This window comes from Polistes fuscatus, unplaced genomic scaffold (genome assembly GCF_010416935.1).
Source record: "Polistes fuscatus isolate 324 unplaced genomic scaffold, CU_Pfus_HIC Scaffold10, whole genome shotgun sequence".
NCBI lineage: Eukaryota > Metazoa > Arthropoda > Insecta > Hymenoptera > Vespidae > Polistes > Polistes fuscatus.
The window spans coordinates 2,302,473-2,318,272 of record NW_025112998.1 but is presented as its reverse complement, the minus strand read 5'-3'; the positions used below and the strand labels follow the sequence as shown (position 1 = coordinate 2,318,272).

At 28.2% G+C, this 15,800-nt stretch overlaps 4 protein-coding genes across 7 annotated transcripts; all 4 read right to left on the bottom strand.

The window, feature by feature from the left end:
• Positions 1-375: 375 nt before the first annotated feature.
• Positions 376-4,139, bottom strand: LOC122526052 (leucine-rich repeat protein soc-2 homolog). Its single transcript, XM_043649177.1, has one exon. The coding sequence runs from the start codon at positions 3,155-3,157 to the stop codon at positions 1,319-1,321; it is 1,839 nt and encodes a 612-aa protein (XP_043505112.1). The 5' UTR covers positions 3,158-4,139; the 3' UTR covers positions 376-1,318.
• Positions 4,140-4,393: 254 nt separating this feature from the next.
• On the bottom strand, positions 4,394-6,458 carry LOC122526054 (mpv17-like protein). Of its 3 annotated transcripts, XM_043649180.1 has the most exons (5): positions 5,684-6,458; positions 5,347-5,485; positions 5,207-5,283; positions 4,992-5,123; positions 4,394-4,919 (listed from the first exon to the last, which is right to left on the bottom strand). In XM_043649180.1, the coding sequence occupies exons 2-5, from the start codon at positions 5,462-5,464 to the stop codon at positions 4,680-4,682; spliced, it is 567 nt and encodes a 188-aa protein (XP_043505115.1). In that variant the 5' UTR covers positions 5,465-5,485; positions 5,684-6,458; the 3' UTR covers positions 4,394-4,679. The 3 variants fall into 3 exon arrangements, with proteins under 3 accessions (XP_043505115.1, XP_043505113.1, XP_043505114.1); XM_043649178.1 differs by having other exon boundaries at positions 5,207-5,485; positions 5,684-6,457; XM_043649179.1 differs by having other exon boundaries at positions 5,207-5,485; positions 5,940-6,457.
• Positions 6,459-7,137: 679 nt separating this feature from the next.
• Positions 7,138-9,365, bottom strand: LOC122526051 (transcription factor E2F4-like). Its single transcript, XM_043649176.1, has 7 exons — positions 9,164-9,365; positions 8,704-8,813; positions 8,336-8,606; positions 8,040-8,260; positions 7,634-7,743; positions 7,500-7,547; positions 7,138-7,415 (listed from the first exon to the last, which is right to left on the bottom strand). The coding sequence occupies exons 1-7, from the start codon at positions 9,269-9,271 to the stop codon at positions 7,306-7,308; spliced, it is 978 nt and encodes a 325-aa protein (XP_043505111.1). The 5' UTR covers positions 9,272-9,365; the 3' UTR covers positions 7,138-7,305.
• A 495-nt stretch (positions 9,366-9,860) lies between these two features.
• On the bottom strand, positions 9,861-15,356 carry LOC122526050 (transcription initiation factor TFIID subunit 2). Of its 2 annotated transcripts, none has more exons than XM_043649174.1 (19): positions 15,130-15,356; positions 14,957-15,011; positions 14,718-14,881; positions 14,419-14,635; positions 14,111-14,349; positions 13,765-13,986; positions 13,452-13,665; positions 13,108-13,359; positions 12,816-13,024; positions 12,466-12,705; positions 12,133-12,382; positions 11,906-12,046; positions 11,604-11,794; positions 11,312-11,523; positions 11,001-11,220; positions 10,759-10,915; positions 10,498-10,659; positions 10,239-10,415; positions 9,861-10,151 (listed from the first exon to the last, which is right to left on the bottom strand). In XM_043649174.1, the coding sequence occupies exons 1-19, from the start codon at positions 15,171-15,173 to the stop codon at positions 9,879-9,881; spliced, it is 3,639 nt and encodes a 1,212-aa protein (XP_043505109.1). In that variant the 5' UTR covers positions 15,174-15,356; the 3' UTR covers positions 9,861-9,878. The 2 variants fall into 2 exon arrangements, with proteins under 2 accessions (XP_043505109.1, XP_043505110.1); XM_043649175.1 differs by having other exon boundaries at positions 10,239-10,412.
• Positions 15,357-15,800: the final 444 nt, after the last annotated feature.

The following is a 15,800-nucleotide window of genomic DNA, read 5'->3' as shown; positions in this document are numbered from 1 at the left end:
TCAAAGAAAATTTAACAAAAGAGATTTAAGATTTAAAAGCTTACGCGATAGAATTATTATTATCCAAATAAAAACTTTCACTAAATATGATGAAACAATAATTGTAATTATAACTTTTATTTTCCTTATTTTTAGAATCGGTATATTCTTACGTCTATAATAGCTGCATATATATTTATACTGTCAAAAATAAAAAAATAATGTGCCGTTTAGCATATTTTACTTAAATTAGATAAATAGATATATATATATATATATATATATATCTATCTGTCTTAGTCATCAGAAGAATACCTCTGTTTTGAATCTCTTATGTTTAATTTTATACCTGATAAAATGACAATATGTTTGTATTTGGAAAAAAGAACAAGATGATTAGAAGTAAATATATAATGTATATATGGTGATCAAAATTTAAACACCCCTAGGAATTCATAATACATGTATACAATTGGCAAAATTGTGTTCAGTAAAATAACAATAGAATATAAGAAATACAGTGTGACATAATTGATGTCGATTCTTAATATTTTCTTTAATCATGTAGTATAAAGTAGAATCAACATTCATTTGACATTACAGATTTGTAGATCTTAATCAAATATATTAATGTTCAGCCTCATAAATATTGCATATCTAATAGACAAATCAAAACGGAAGTAAATTATCTCTAACAATTTGAGAAGATCAAATTTATGTATATCCAGAAATTTATTTTTTTTAAATATACTAATATTATGATCGTTTTTTCTTTGATACAATTTCAGGCATAAACTTTGTCCTTATAAGTTACCATATTATGTTTCCAACTTTCTTAAACGTATGAAAGATAAATAAATAAAAATAAAAGGAAGCTGTGTGTTAATTAACTTATTATTTAAAATTATCTTTTAAAAGATCACATAATATAAAAGAAATACTTCAAGAATAAACACAATTGAAATTCATATATTCTTAAAAGCTTATATATGCAGGATTCTATCATGATTAAACATTTTTACATATTTTTGTTTGTACTAACAATGTTATATAAGTGTGATTCATGCTACCATAGTATCTAAAATAGCTTCATCATTTATTTGCAAAATAAACTTCCAATTCAGCACCAATTACATATTAAATGTATGTTCCTCTTTATATTGAAAACATTACAAATATGTATTATTCACTTTGCAACAATAAAAATATTGCTCACTTTATACAATGCATATCAGTAACATTAATATGTTGTTATTTAAGTGAGATCATTATAATATCATACTTTGTATCACGTGCATTAAGAATCGACATCTATGTGATATATAGAAGGCTAGATTTGTTACATTGATCGATAAGGACCTTGCATCTTAAGAAATTGAATAACCAATGATGGACCTCCTGCAACTATCTCTGGAGGAATATGTGACAAAGGACAATTCTCAATTGACATAATACTAAGATTTGTGCATAAAGCTAGTTCGAAAGGTAAATTATGTAAATTTGCATTATCATTAACATAGAGAGAATCTAAATTTTCTAATGTCCCAATCTCTTCGGGTAGATAATTAAGATTATTTTCTCCTACGCTCAAATGTGTAAGGTTTGTTAAATGCCCGATCGCTCTTGGTAATGAAGTAACTTGGTTTGACTGCAAGATTAATTTTTGTAAGTCTCGTAAAAATCCTATTTCATTTGGAAGAGACTCTATTTTATTTTCTTCAAGATCTAGGACCCTGAGCTTACGTAAATTTGCTATACTGGCAGGAATACGTTTCAATAAATTATTAGATAAAATTAATATCTCCAAACTTTGAAGGCATTGAATATCATCTGGAATTTTGGTTAGCTGATTCGTACCAAGATTTAATTCGACCATATTGATCCATGTTCCAGTATCCAGAGGTAAAGCAGTTAATTGATTTTCTTTCATGTTCAGTTTAGTTAGATTTTTAGCTCTAGAGAAAATACCATAAGGTATTTTATCAATCTGATTATGTTCAAGATTAATAGAGTAGACGTTTGTAAATTGAGATGGTCCTCCTGACGGATATGCAGTAAATGCATTTCTGGACAATGTAATTGTCTTCAAATCAGAGAGACTGGAGAGTAATCCATCTGGCAGTTGGGAGACCTGATTCCCTTCTACGCTGAATTCATCCATTAATTTACAATTTGCTAAGGATTTTGGAATACTAGATAAACGATTGTATCGAAGACCTAATCTAGTGATTAACACCAGATTTCCAATGGTATCCGGTATATCCAGAAGTTCATTATGCTGAAGATCAAGCGTAGACAGTTGAGTGCAGTTTCCTATTTCTTCAGGTAAATGTTCCAGATGATTATGAGATACATCAAATGTTATTAAGTTAGTAAGTTTGCCAATACCGGCTGGAAGTTCCTTGATTTTATTTTCCCTTAGACTGAGCATTGTTAAATTTGTTAAATTTCTTATATTTTCGTTGACATACCTGACGCGATTGAATCGTAAAAACAATGTAGTAAGAGACGTTAACTTGTAAACGACATCGGGTATCTCGTTCAATTTATTGTGCCTCAAATCAAGTACTTTTAATGACTTCAAATTTTCCAAGGTACTCGGTAAACTCGTAAGCGAATTTTCGCTTAACGCCAAAGTTTCGAGATTGGCTAGGCAACCTATTTCTGGTGGAAGAGTTGCTAATTTGTTACCATAAAGATAAAACTCTACCAGGTGGGTCAAATCTCTAACTGTGCTCGGAAGATTCGTTATGCTCGACTTGCTTAAATCGAGACGCTTTACACACTCGTCCTTGCATCTTACAAACTCCTTGGAGACATCCAAGTCAGCTTGAATGGGTTTTCCTTTTTTGGTTGTCGGTTTAGGCTTGTTTGACTCTGGATGTTTGACAGTCACGGTCTTTTTCGTGTCAGGTCCCGCTATGGAAGCACTGGATAATTTTTTCTCCTTCAAGTGCTCCCTGTTATCTCGTAATACTTCCACGGCCTCAGGCATGTCGCCGGTTGTCGCCGTGCAAGTTGTCAAACCACAGCCCTCCAAATATTCGGGTATATCCTGCTCCTTCATGTAAATAGTTGGAAGATTATCCCGGAGGTCTCCTCGGTCCCTCTTCACCTCCGACAAACACACCGTCGAAATGTTACCCACACCCGTCCAATATTTAGTCGACTTTTTCATAATCTAATACCACTAGACGCGATTATCTATTCTCCTTACGAGAGTTTTAAGATTTGTATTTTTCTATGATATATTTACAACATCACATATTTTTATCAACTTTCCTTCTTTTATGACTCTATTGACATTATTGACGTTCGTCTGACGCGGCGCAAACGCGGAACGGATTTGGAAACGGTGATATACGATAGGTAAACTCTCTTTTATATATATATATATATAATGCATATACATATATATTTATATATATGTATATATATTGTATAGAGACGTTCTTTCTTTCTTTAAAAACCTTCCGTTATATTATTTATTCCAAATAATATCTTTACCACTCAATATAACATGGATGTCTCTATCAATAACTTATTCTATTAACTTTCCTAGTGAATATACAGGGTAGCACAAAAACTGAAACATTACAAATGTATATCTCTGCAATGGTACTCGCTTATTCTGTTTTCTTCTTCTTCAATTATGTTCTACGCGCATGATCTTTCCTTCATTTTCGTTGAAGCTTCGGTAAAGTTCCTTTTCTTCGGTATTCTTCGATTGAATTTTAGATTTATCGATTTATATCTTAATTCTGCGCTTTTAATATTATACATACGCGTACTTTTGTCTATATAGACAATTGTACTAAACAATTGTTATTATTATTTTACGATGATTGGATAGACTAATGTAAGATCATCGAATAGGCTTTCAGGATTTGGACTAATTATCGTAGGTACGTTTTTTATTGGCAAATTTTTTGTACGTACATTTGTTCGTAGAGAATAACCAATTATATTCGATATTTTTAGGAATTTCCTAAATAATACAATTATGATTATAATTCTGAGTCAAATTTGTACATTCAAACAACAAGAGAACGAATATCCGTTAGTTTAGGTAGGTTAAATACAAATTGTTCTGTATATTCTTCTATTCTGATATAGTAATTAAACTAGAAAAATTATGACTGAAAAAATGTTTAATATATCCAATAAGTTCGATGTATATCTTTTTTATTTTTTATATAGGATTTTTTTATATACAATTTATTGTCAACCACATTTAAATGTATTAATTCATTTTGTTTAAAACAAATAAACTTTATATATTCTTCATATATTATTTACTTCATATATTAATTATACTTTCAATTTATGAGATCATTCAATCCATATCTCACTTTTATATATTTTTAACTTATTTCTATTCTATTTTAATTCATTAAGGATATTGTGCATTCTATTCGGAAAATAAAAAAATGTTTCTTTATTAAAGTGACTAGTTTTCGATCAACTCGACAGTATTTCATTATGCTATAAATTTGTAATAAATAAATATATGGAATATTGAGTTGAAAACTCTACTTTCATAATAATTCTTCTGTTACCTTCCTTTTCCGTAGATAATATACGCATATTCGTTAATAAAATATAAATAGGAATTTTTCTTTTTACATAAGCATATGGAAATTAAAATTTATACACATCAATTAATCTAATATTGTAAAATTTTAACTACAAAATTAACGTCATAAAGATGTAGATGCATTTTGATCAATAGATTCAATCATAGATTGCGTATCTAAAAATTCCACTGTTTTTGTACTATTTGCCATTTCTTGTTGCTTTCTTTTAGTTTCAAGCGCTTTCATATATGCAAGGAAAGATGTCCACATTAAACTGCAAATACTTACATAAACTACACGATTGTGTTCTGGAATTAACACAAAGTTAATAGTTTGTAGAATAGGCCATACGCATACTCCGATCTAAAAATAAAACAGACTGCTATTTTTATCTATAATTTTACTTTCCTTTATACGATAAATTGTAAATTGTACCTTGTAAGTTGGCCAGAATTTCTGTTTTACTTCTTCTATGCATTCTGAAACAGACTTTTGTTCAAGTAAATTCATTCCAAAGAAAAAGCAACACATTGCTGTTGGAGTGTATGTAACTTGTTCTACTAATGCCTGCAAATAATTTATATACACAATAATACATTAAGTATATTTAATTTTATCGCAACATACATATAATATTTTTTGAATCTTACTTTTGTGATCGCAGATTTAAAATCAGATTTTGGCCAAAAATATGAGGCGCATCTTAACCAACAATATAAAGTAGGTGCTACAAAAAAGCCACCATACAAACTAAATCTTAATGCTTCAGAATAATTCAATTCTGGTCTACCTGTTATTTTTTGCTGAAATAAGCTTGCGGATGGCCATATAATGGCATAAGATGCCATACCCCGTACGATGGGATATTTTTGTGATACTTCACGGAATTTAACTAAAATTATCCGCATATTTTTATATATATATAATCACTAAAACAAAAAAATAATTATTAATTTACTATTATTATTTATTTTCTACTTTTTATCTTATACTAATTAATAAATATATTTTGAATTCTTGTTAAAATTTATGCAATTCAATTATATATATATATATATATATATTAATTAGATATATTATTAATGAGAAATTAAAGGAAAACTTAGAAGAAGATAAAAAAAAGTTACGTTTTGCGATAACGAAGAATGTAAATCTACTGTGTAGATTCTCTCTTTCACATGTTTTTATTTATTATCACTGATAACACTTGGCATATCATATACGTGAAAAGGTCGTTGGTATTAATTGAATAAAGGTATTGCAAGGCCAATCAACGGTTCTCCTTTGTGAAGATTCCGAAGATTTAGCCTTTTGATAATATCGTTGCATCGGGAAACGATTCGGTACTACAGAAAACTTGCGCATATTCTCAATGACACGAACCTGACTTATGCGCGATACACGCAAAACTTCTGTCGGTTACGAAATTAGTCGATCCATTCTTATCTGTCCTTGATTACTTGTTAGAGTGGTGGTCCTTAACTACGGCTTGATTGAATTTGGTGATACTTCAACTGTTGTTGTGCAAGCAAAGTAAAAATGAATGACGAGTCTTCCATTTTTTTTTTATAGAGATGCATTATGCATGACAATCCAAAAAGAAAGATCTTATACTAGAGTTGATATGTTTTTCTGTGACGTTAACAACGATTCTTTCGGAATACAAACGCTGACGTTTAAACGCGTCATACGTGCACCTATTATTAACATAAACAAATGCTATTCTGAATCTAATACGTAAGAAAGGGAAAACGGTTTTTACAATGATTCATTAATCAGTTTTTAATACAATTTGCTAACCAGGTTTGGCAGTTCAAATATTAACGTTTCATTTTTACAATATTATATTTTTACAATATTATCCAAATATATCTTTTTATCCTCTATTTTATGAACAATATTATACAAAAAATATAACTTGATAATTATTTATAGATATCAAAATTTATAAAAGTTGGAAATGCTAAAATCTCTGTAATTATTACATGTTATGTACATTTTTCATTACAATATATTGTCTCATTTATATTTACATGGATCCAAATAATTCTATTGAAAACAAAACAAAACTTCATACGTAGATTTTTATTAACATAAAATAATAATAATACTCGATTAAAAAATCGTTAACTCATGATTATACTTCAAAACTCAAAAATGTTTCCTTATATTAGCGTTTCCCAAACCACATTCCATATAAGTTTATTTTACTTTAAAATAATTTACTTAAAATTTGAAACTAAATGTTTTTTTCTTTTCTTATATAACTCTTATCTATTAATTGGCTTCATTTATTTATTATTAGCCTACCTTATAAGATAACTATGGCGTTCTTTTAAAATTTCAGAATTTATGAAGTATTCTCTGAAAAGTTTGAGAAACGCTTTTTTATATAATGTTTAAACAAAATAAAATAATATTAATAAATCAAATTCAGCATAAGTACAAATATAAATTTCATGTAATTAATTTTCCAGAATTATTTTTAAATAGACAATGTGTATTAAGTAATTTTTTTAGAGATTTTTTTGATCACTTTGCATTCATTTTTGATGATAAAAAAATACTGCATATTCTAATATTTGTGATTTTACATCCATTATTTAAAATTATATACACTGCATATCAGCATCAACATTAATAATGTTAGAATAATTTCACTGATGTGTTATGAAGATTCAATTGCCTAAGTTGTCCATTGATTTTCACTACTTTTAGTAAAAAATTAAACTACTAAAAAACGTAGTGTTCATATCGCTGTAATGTCAAATAAATCAAATATCCCTTCATTATCACTAAGATTAAATGCATAATCTTTATCTCCTGGTGGTGGGCTTAATCTGACAAGCGGACCACAGACTATAAACACGCAATAAAAAAATGTCATAAAATATTCAAATTTATGGAATATATTAAAAGAACTAATTTAATACGATTACTTACTATCAGAACATAATTGGTCAAGTATTTCAATTTCCCCTTGAATTATGTCTATAATAAAATGGATTAAATTTTAATTAAAGATAAATATAAATTGTTCATAATTTCAATATTAATGAATTATTAATATCATTTACCAGATGTATTTACATCGCGAAGAACTATCTTAGCCTCTATCATTTCTGGATCATCTTCATCTTCTTCATCAGATAACGTAGAACTATGCTTACTGTTACCTTTCGGTGGCCTATAAATATATACATACATATATTTATGAATATCTATACTATCCAGTGTTTAATTATTGAATGTTCTATTGTATGCAAAGGATAATTAACGAATAATATTTTTGTATGGTTTATACCAAATGAAAAACATATATTTAATAGTTATTCATCCCCTATAAGCCAATATAGTTACTGTTTGCTCTTTGTTAATCAATAATATAACTTTACAATTATTGATATTTAAAGAGCAAATTTTTTAATATTAATTATCACTTTAATTAGCTTTAAAATATAATTTAGTTGTAAAAATTTTTACCTTCCCACTTTCCTCTTTGGTTTAATGTTGCTATCCTCTTTCTTCTCGTCATCTTCTTTCACTCTCTTCATACCTTTTGTTTCTTCTTGCAACCTCATTTCTAATACCTTATTATCATAAGCTTTCGCTAATTCCGGCTGAATCATGTATACCTTGATTTCACCCGAATTACTTTTTAATAACATTTCATAATTTGTGTCTCTTTCTTCGTCATTTATTACCTAACGAAAAAGAAAAAAAAATGTTACAAGTCACACAGATAATACCTGATATTATATATTTTTATGTGTATTCACCTGATTCATATTTGGCACAGTTAATTCAGTATCTGGTGGTGCTTGAATTCCTAACACAAAGTCATCAGGAAAATTTTCTTTCACATCTTCGTAAGAAATATAAGCATACTTTTTATTAATTAAATCACTCTCTATATTTTTTATACTCTGTTGAATCCATTGCGTATGCTTATCCAGTAGACGTTCATGATCTTCTAATTTTTTAAGTTCATCTTTAATTTCTGTCAATTTTTCACCAACTTCTTGCGTATTACAACCAGGACCAGCTCCTCTGTATAAGATATATGATATATAAATCAGTATTTATATTGAATTTAACTTAAAACTGTTATATATTAGATTGAATAATAATAAATTAATATACATACTTCCATTGGATACTATTTTTGCTTCTCTTTTCTATAAGACCTATTCCCTCAAGGACATTAGTAATATCATAAATGCGTCTTTTTTGTCTAACTTCTAGAATATCTGCGGCCTGTAATATTATAACGAAACATGTTTATCTTAATTAATAAGCAAGATATTCATTTAAAATAACGGTATCATATTCGTAATTCTTTATATATAGGTTATGTTTACTTCGCATATTGAATTAGGAGAAACGATTAATGTAAAAGAAAATTAAATAATCGAAAGAAAATTAAATAATCTTTGGATGTTTTCTTTGGAAAAATATTTATACAAAGAATGAATGTAAAAATTATTACGTTATTAGTATACTTCTTTTAAAATTCCCGCAAGCTAGAAATGGCGTTTCATCCGTAACGAACTTAACCTAGCGTGCAAGTTAACTTTTTGTCTTACAACTTAAGTAAAATTACTTACGACTTTTAAATCGAGAATGCCGTCTTTCGCCTTTTGTAAGAGAGTAACGAATCGAGTAGTCAATAAACCAAGAGATTTTTCGAATCTACTTTGCTGATTATCTGCCATTTTTAAGACCGTTGTCAAAATTTTCAAAACTGACTACTCTCTTCGAAATTGCCGCAACACCTCGGACGCCATCACAAGCAATGAGTAAATAACATTCAAATAAAAGCGCGTATATAATATAAATACATTATCAATTATACAATGAACTTTTTTTTTCAATAACATCTATGCGTTATATCGATTATATCTTTTTAATTAACGATTTATTATTTTATTTTATATTTAAACAATAAATATAACATTTTTAAATGCGAAAGAGATTATGCTTATAATTATTCAAATGAGAAAGGAATAAATGAGATTTTTGTGATATATTATATAAAGATATAAGTATTTTAAATATACATAATATATATAATAATATATATTTATATATATTATTTAAAATATTTTTACAAAATGTAGTTAAGAAAGTTATCATCTTTTCTAAGAAACATATATTTTATAATACAACCTATTCTCTCTCTCTCTCTTTCTCTCTCTAAAAGATTATTTTAAATTAATTTTATGTACAATTAAATGTTCTATGTGTATCATAATAAATATATATGATCATTTACAATCTATATAAAATATGTACAGTAACAAAAGTATTTACAAATTTTTATTATGGAAAAATAAATTCATTAGTCACAGTAGTTGCGTCGGGACTAGGACTAGAACTTCCAGAGCTGAGAGTTTCCTCTTTAACTTTAAGCGTTGATGATGAATCTTTATCTTTAGTTTTATCTTTGTCTTTGTCTTTATCTTTTTCTTTCTCTTTTTCTTTATCTTTCGTTTTATCCTTATCTTTTTTATCTTTGTCTTTTCCATGTTTATGATCGTGCTTATGCTTATGTTTATGTTTGTGCTTTTTCTTATCTTTTTTCTTTTTCTTATTCTGAGAAATTAATAATTATATAATGATAACAAATTAAATATAACACACATACACATATTCATAATAAACTAATATAATAAAATTTACCTTATTAATAGAATCAGTTTTTTGTTTATGTTCTTCTGATTCTTTTTTAAACATTCCAGGTTCAAAACCTACAGGACCTTGCGTTCCCATAATACCTGGTAGAGATGCAGAATTATCACTGTAATACTCTGATTTTACTTTACCATCATTAGGTACTGGTGTAATGCGTCCTTCCTGCTGGAAATAGGATAACAAATTATTTTTTAATATTATATCATTTTTATATTTTATGTAAAGAGTAAATAAAAAGTGATCTTACATTGTTTACTTGCTTTAGGCGTTTTACTTCTGGAATGTAATCAGTAGAATTAGATGGCCCTGGTGTATCTTTACTTGGCGATGCTTTGCGTTTATTAGCTCCGCTCATATTATCCAATTCGATAACTGATTCATGTTTTATATGTTGAATATTTGGTTTTACCTATATAATTAAATAGAGTTTATTAAAGTTAAATATCTCTATGGTTTTTGATATATTTTTTTTAAATAATAAAATCATCACATAAGAACAGATACATACTTCTCGTTCAGGGCTATTTTGAGGGCCAATTTTTTTAGGCTTAGTAATAAGTGCAAGTTCTGGTATCGGAAGACAAGCAGGACGCTTTATACCATACAGAGTGTAGTACAAATCAACTAAGTCACATCTCAATTTGGCATCGTGCGAAAGCATACCACTAAGTGATAAAAGTATTATGTAAGTTAATCTTTATTGGTAATGATTAATCAAATGAATATTTAATATTATTTAATTATACATACTTAATTAAGTTCCAAATGCGATCCACTAATTCAGGTTTGTCTAAGTGATGTTTTTGAACTTTTTCGAATGGTGGATTTTCAACCATTAATCTTACTAGTCTATGGCGTATTCCAGGATGTGGATCCATCTCTGCCATATCTAACAAAAATTCTAAATCTTCCCATTTACCATCGACTCTTGTAAAATCTACTAAAGCTTCTAGAGCTGCAATTCTTATATCTATTTTGAAGAAAAAATTAATCACTATTTTTAAACTATGTAACAATTATAATATAAGCAAATATCTTCTGGTAAATATTTATCTACGTACCAATAAATTGCCCATATGCTGCATAGGATCTAAATAAATGAGGATTACTTGGAAGATGGCCAAATTTTTGTAAAATTCTTATAACTTTTAAGCATGATACGCTAACAGTATATTTATAACAAGGTAATAATTTTTCTAAATTCAAGTTCCTTGTAACTTCTTCTAATATAGCCTTTGTATCAATTGATAAAGATTCAGCAGTGATAGCTGTCCTAAAAAATTTCACGTATAACAAATTTAGAATATTATGATTGATTGTATATTTTATATTATAAAGAAAATTGTATTTTACCCTTGTTGTACGCTAATGACCGGTGTTACTGTTGCCCCAAGTGCTTCAATTAAAGCTGCTCTATAATAATTATCTGAATATCTATTTTTACTATTATCATTATATTTAAATAAATCCATTAGAAAGGCCAAAACCTCAGGAGGACAAATACCATGAGCATTGCGCAATCCTGCCATTGCAACAGGTATAGTCTGTACAAAAAATAAATAAGATGAAATTTTTTATAATTTATATATAGATGCATATGAAAGTATAATAACATTAATATTGTTAAAAAACATGCAAAGAAGATGAGAATTTACTTTTTGTAAAAAATAATGTTGAAAATTAGAAAAATTATTTTGTTTAATAATTCTTCTACAAGATGCAGAACCAAATAATTTTCGAAAAATTGCTAACATCGCTGGTGGGCCTGCCCATGTTGCTACCATTGCATTAGCAACCTATATAATATAAAAGTAATGATTAAAATTTTATAAATTACACTTAGATAATGATGTATTTTATAAAAGTAAAATCTAAATATTACTTTTGTTAAGCAATGTGCTGCTCTAAGTCGCACTTTATAATAACAATGTTCATTTTCAATGGTATCTGTTAATGCAAGTCTCGTCGCAGGTGTTGAATGATTTTGCAATGCTTCTATAGCTTCCAATTGAGCTGTTACGTCTCTTTCATGTCTTAACTGATACTGCCACTGATAATCTGGTTGTTCAATATGAACTGCACGCATAAGAGTCATGTCTGGATCTAATCTTATCCATAAAACTGGAGAATCGCTATAAATAAAAAATAAAATAAAATGATTAGATTTGGTAGGTCATATAATTTAACAAAATAATTAATTTTAATAGTTATTTACTCCATCGCAGAAAGATCCATATCAACTTCTTCTCCTGTACAAAGTGGAATCTTTTTTTTCTTATTTCTACGGCTTTTACTATGACACGTTATATCTGCTTTAGCCGCAGTACCTTCAATTTGCAAAGTATGTTTAAAAGTACCATCCAATTCTTGAATGTTCACCAGTAATGGTCCTACGTATTTTCTAATTCCTCTTTGATGGATTGTATCTTGTCGAATTTCCAATTCCACTGTATTTCTATATATTACGTAATTACATTTATATTATTACGTATTTATCAACATTTATACTCTAATTAGTGTATAAAATAAAAACAAGAATTATTAAAATATATTAAGCATAGAGACCTTTTCCTATTGAACACGAAACTTAAGCTAAATTTAGCATGGCCACCTGTTCTAACCCACTGATCTATAAAAACAGCCATATCTTTCCCAGTCACTGTAAAAATGGCCTTAGTGAACACATTTGTACTAATTAACATATGAGACCACAGACCAGAATCTATTTTTTGTTGAGCAGCATTTGCAGCAAGTGATAACTGTTTATTGAAGACCTAGAAAATGGAAGATTTTAAATTAGAGTTATTGAATAATTTTTTTTCGATTTATATGGAGTAATAATAGCATTGATAAATACTTGAAGAAGTAATTCCTGGCCTATCCTATGTTCTAACATTCTTATAACTAAATGGGCTTTTTTCCGAAGTACTTCAATGTACTTCGGTGACATAGTATGTAAATTTCTTATAGGAAAATAAAAACCAGGATCAGGTGCTCTAGGAGCTGGTGCTGGAGTATTTGCTGCAATGGGTAAAGGAGCAGGTGGTTGAGATGGATCCAATATGATACCTCCAAATTGTTCTTCATATTTTACAACCTCTTGAAGTTCCTGAAAATAAAGAGTATAATGTTTATTTATATTTACACGTGTTTTTTAAAATTGATATTATATAAAATATAAGTGAACAATTGATTACTTACTGATTGAATCCATTCTCTGTATTCATTATTACCAAAACATTTTTTGGCATATAATCCTGTTAAATATGTCGATATGCCTTTTGGTAACCAAGTATCAGACCAATTTTGCATTGATATAAAACAGCCAAAGAATTGTTCCGCAATTGCTTGCGCCATTGCTTTCTTTGTGATGTAAACTTGATCAATAATTGCAGTAGAATGCAATAAATTTGTACTATAAAAAACGATATTATGTTATAATATAATTTATAAGAAATATAAATCAACGTTAATCATAATTTTAATGGAACATATTTAGAAGATTTAATCTTACTTTAAAATGCTCATAGTTGCATATGCATTAATATCTTCGTCAATCTCATCAACGAACACTTGTTTATAGCAGGAATATGGATATCTATTGGATAATGTTTCTTCGTAAAATTCGAATGCCTCATGCATATACTTTGCAGATACTTTTAAGGACGGTAACAAATGTGGTAAACAGAAATGCGTTACTTCATGCATATAAGGATCCACAAATATTTCAAAAGGTCTGGAAACAAAGACAAAATAAATGTTAAAATTATAATATAACTATTAATTGTATAACGAATTGTAAGCATTTTGAAAAAGTTCTTTTCAAACAAATATTACATTAAAAAAAGAAAATAATTTACCCAACAGCAAGAGCAATATTTGGAGCACACGCTGGAGTGTTGAGAATGTAATGGAAGGTTTTTCTGCGCATATCAGGGGTAAAAACAACTTCTACTAGATCTCCACAAGATATCGCAGTCATAGTATCATCAACTGTAAATTCTAATTTCCAAGTACAAGGCTCTGCAAAACTATCAACACAGGGAAACCACAATCTTGATGAATTTTCATAGCTATATGTATACATATGAGCACCTCTCTGTAAAAAGTATAGTTGATATATGGATGCATTTATACGTTATTCATTAGTGTATATTAATAAGTATACTTCTGCTAAAGTGCCTTCACAATTTGGTACTACAAAATGTACTCCGCCTTGTGGTTGCTCTAATGAAAACTCAATACCAATCCTTAAAGGTCGACCTTCTCCAACTAAATGTGCTGCATCTGGTGGAATTTGTACAACTAATTCGCCTACATTATTATCTGTGTCAACTTTTTGTGCCGCTGATAAATGAAGATTTGAAAATACTTCCAATGCCCGCCTATAGCAATATTAATAATTACAGTTATTACAAGTAATACATATGTATAAGAACAAAATAAAATAGTATTAAAAATACTTACTGTTTACCATCTCCTTGACATATGTCTAGAAATGGATCAAAGTATTGAAATGGTGCTTCATAAGATTCATTTAAGCATACTCTATATATTCTACATTGTTTTGCGTTAAGTTTTACAAGTCTCAATGTATCTCTCAAAGGTACTATCGTCAATTCAACAAAGCCCTGTTTACAACATCAAATATTATATGTTTCGATTTATATACTATTATTCAATATATCAATATGAATTATACTTACAATTATACTTTTCCTTGCAAAACTTATGCCTGTTAAACTTACTATTTGATGAGCTGTAAAAATATAATTATTTAATCATAAAATTATTACAAATAAAAATATAACCTAAAAAGACGTTATCGAAATAAACAATATAATGAAAGTTTATTTTATGTAGGAAAAAGAATACTTATAATTTATACGGTCTGCTGTTATCGGCTGTTCTTTCTTTCTTCATTGTTTTTTCATATTTTTCATCAAAATTGTTTTGTTTTTATGACAAATGTCTTAATTACTTTACCGATAAAATTCATCAACAACCTCCAAGATGGAGATCTACAGTTTACGATCTGTAGTAGTGTGTATGGTTAAAGATAGCGCTTGAATCGCCAGAATAGTTCGCTTGGCGAATGCACATGCGTCACGTGCAAACATTATGCTGGTTTATAAATATGTTAATTTTTGAACCATATCTTGCGTTGAATGTGCATTAAATATTAATATTTAAATAATACATTGTTTGAACAATAGATAGTAAAGAACAAACAATTATTTTACAATAATAACAAGTTTTACATTAATAACCGTTACACTTATATTCGGAAATAGGGAGTAACGTAATCGAGACCGGTAATTTAATTTGATATTCGATTAATTTCTAATTTAATAAAAAGTAAATAAAGGATTCAATTGGAAAGTGCATCTAGGAATTGGACCACTTATATGTCAGGCTATTGTATCACTTGATTGTATGATTAATATAGTTTTCTTCTTGTTACAGTGGATCATCGTTGGATTTATCATCAAACCTTCTGGATCCTTTTTTATTTGAGTGTCTTAAATTGCTTCATTTTAAAATATATTT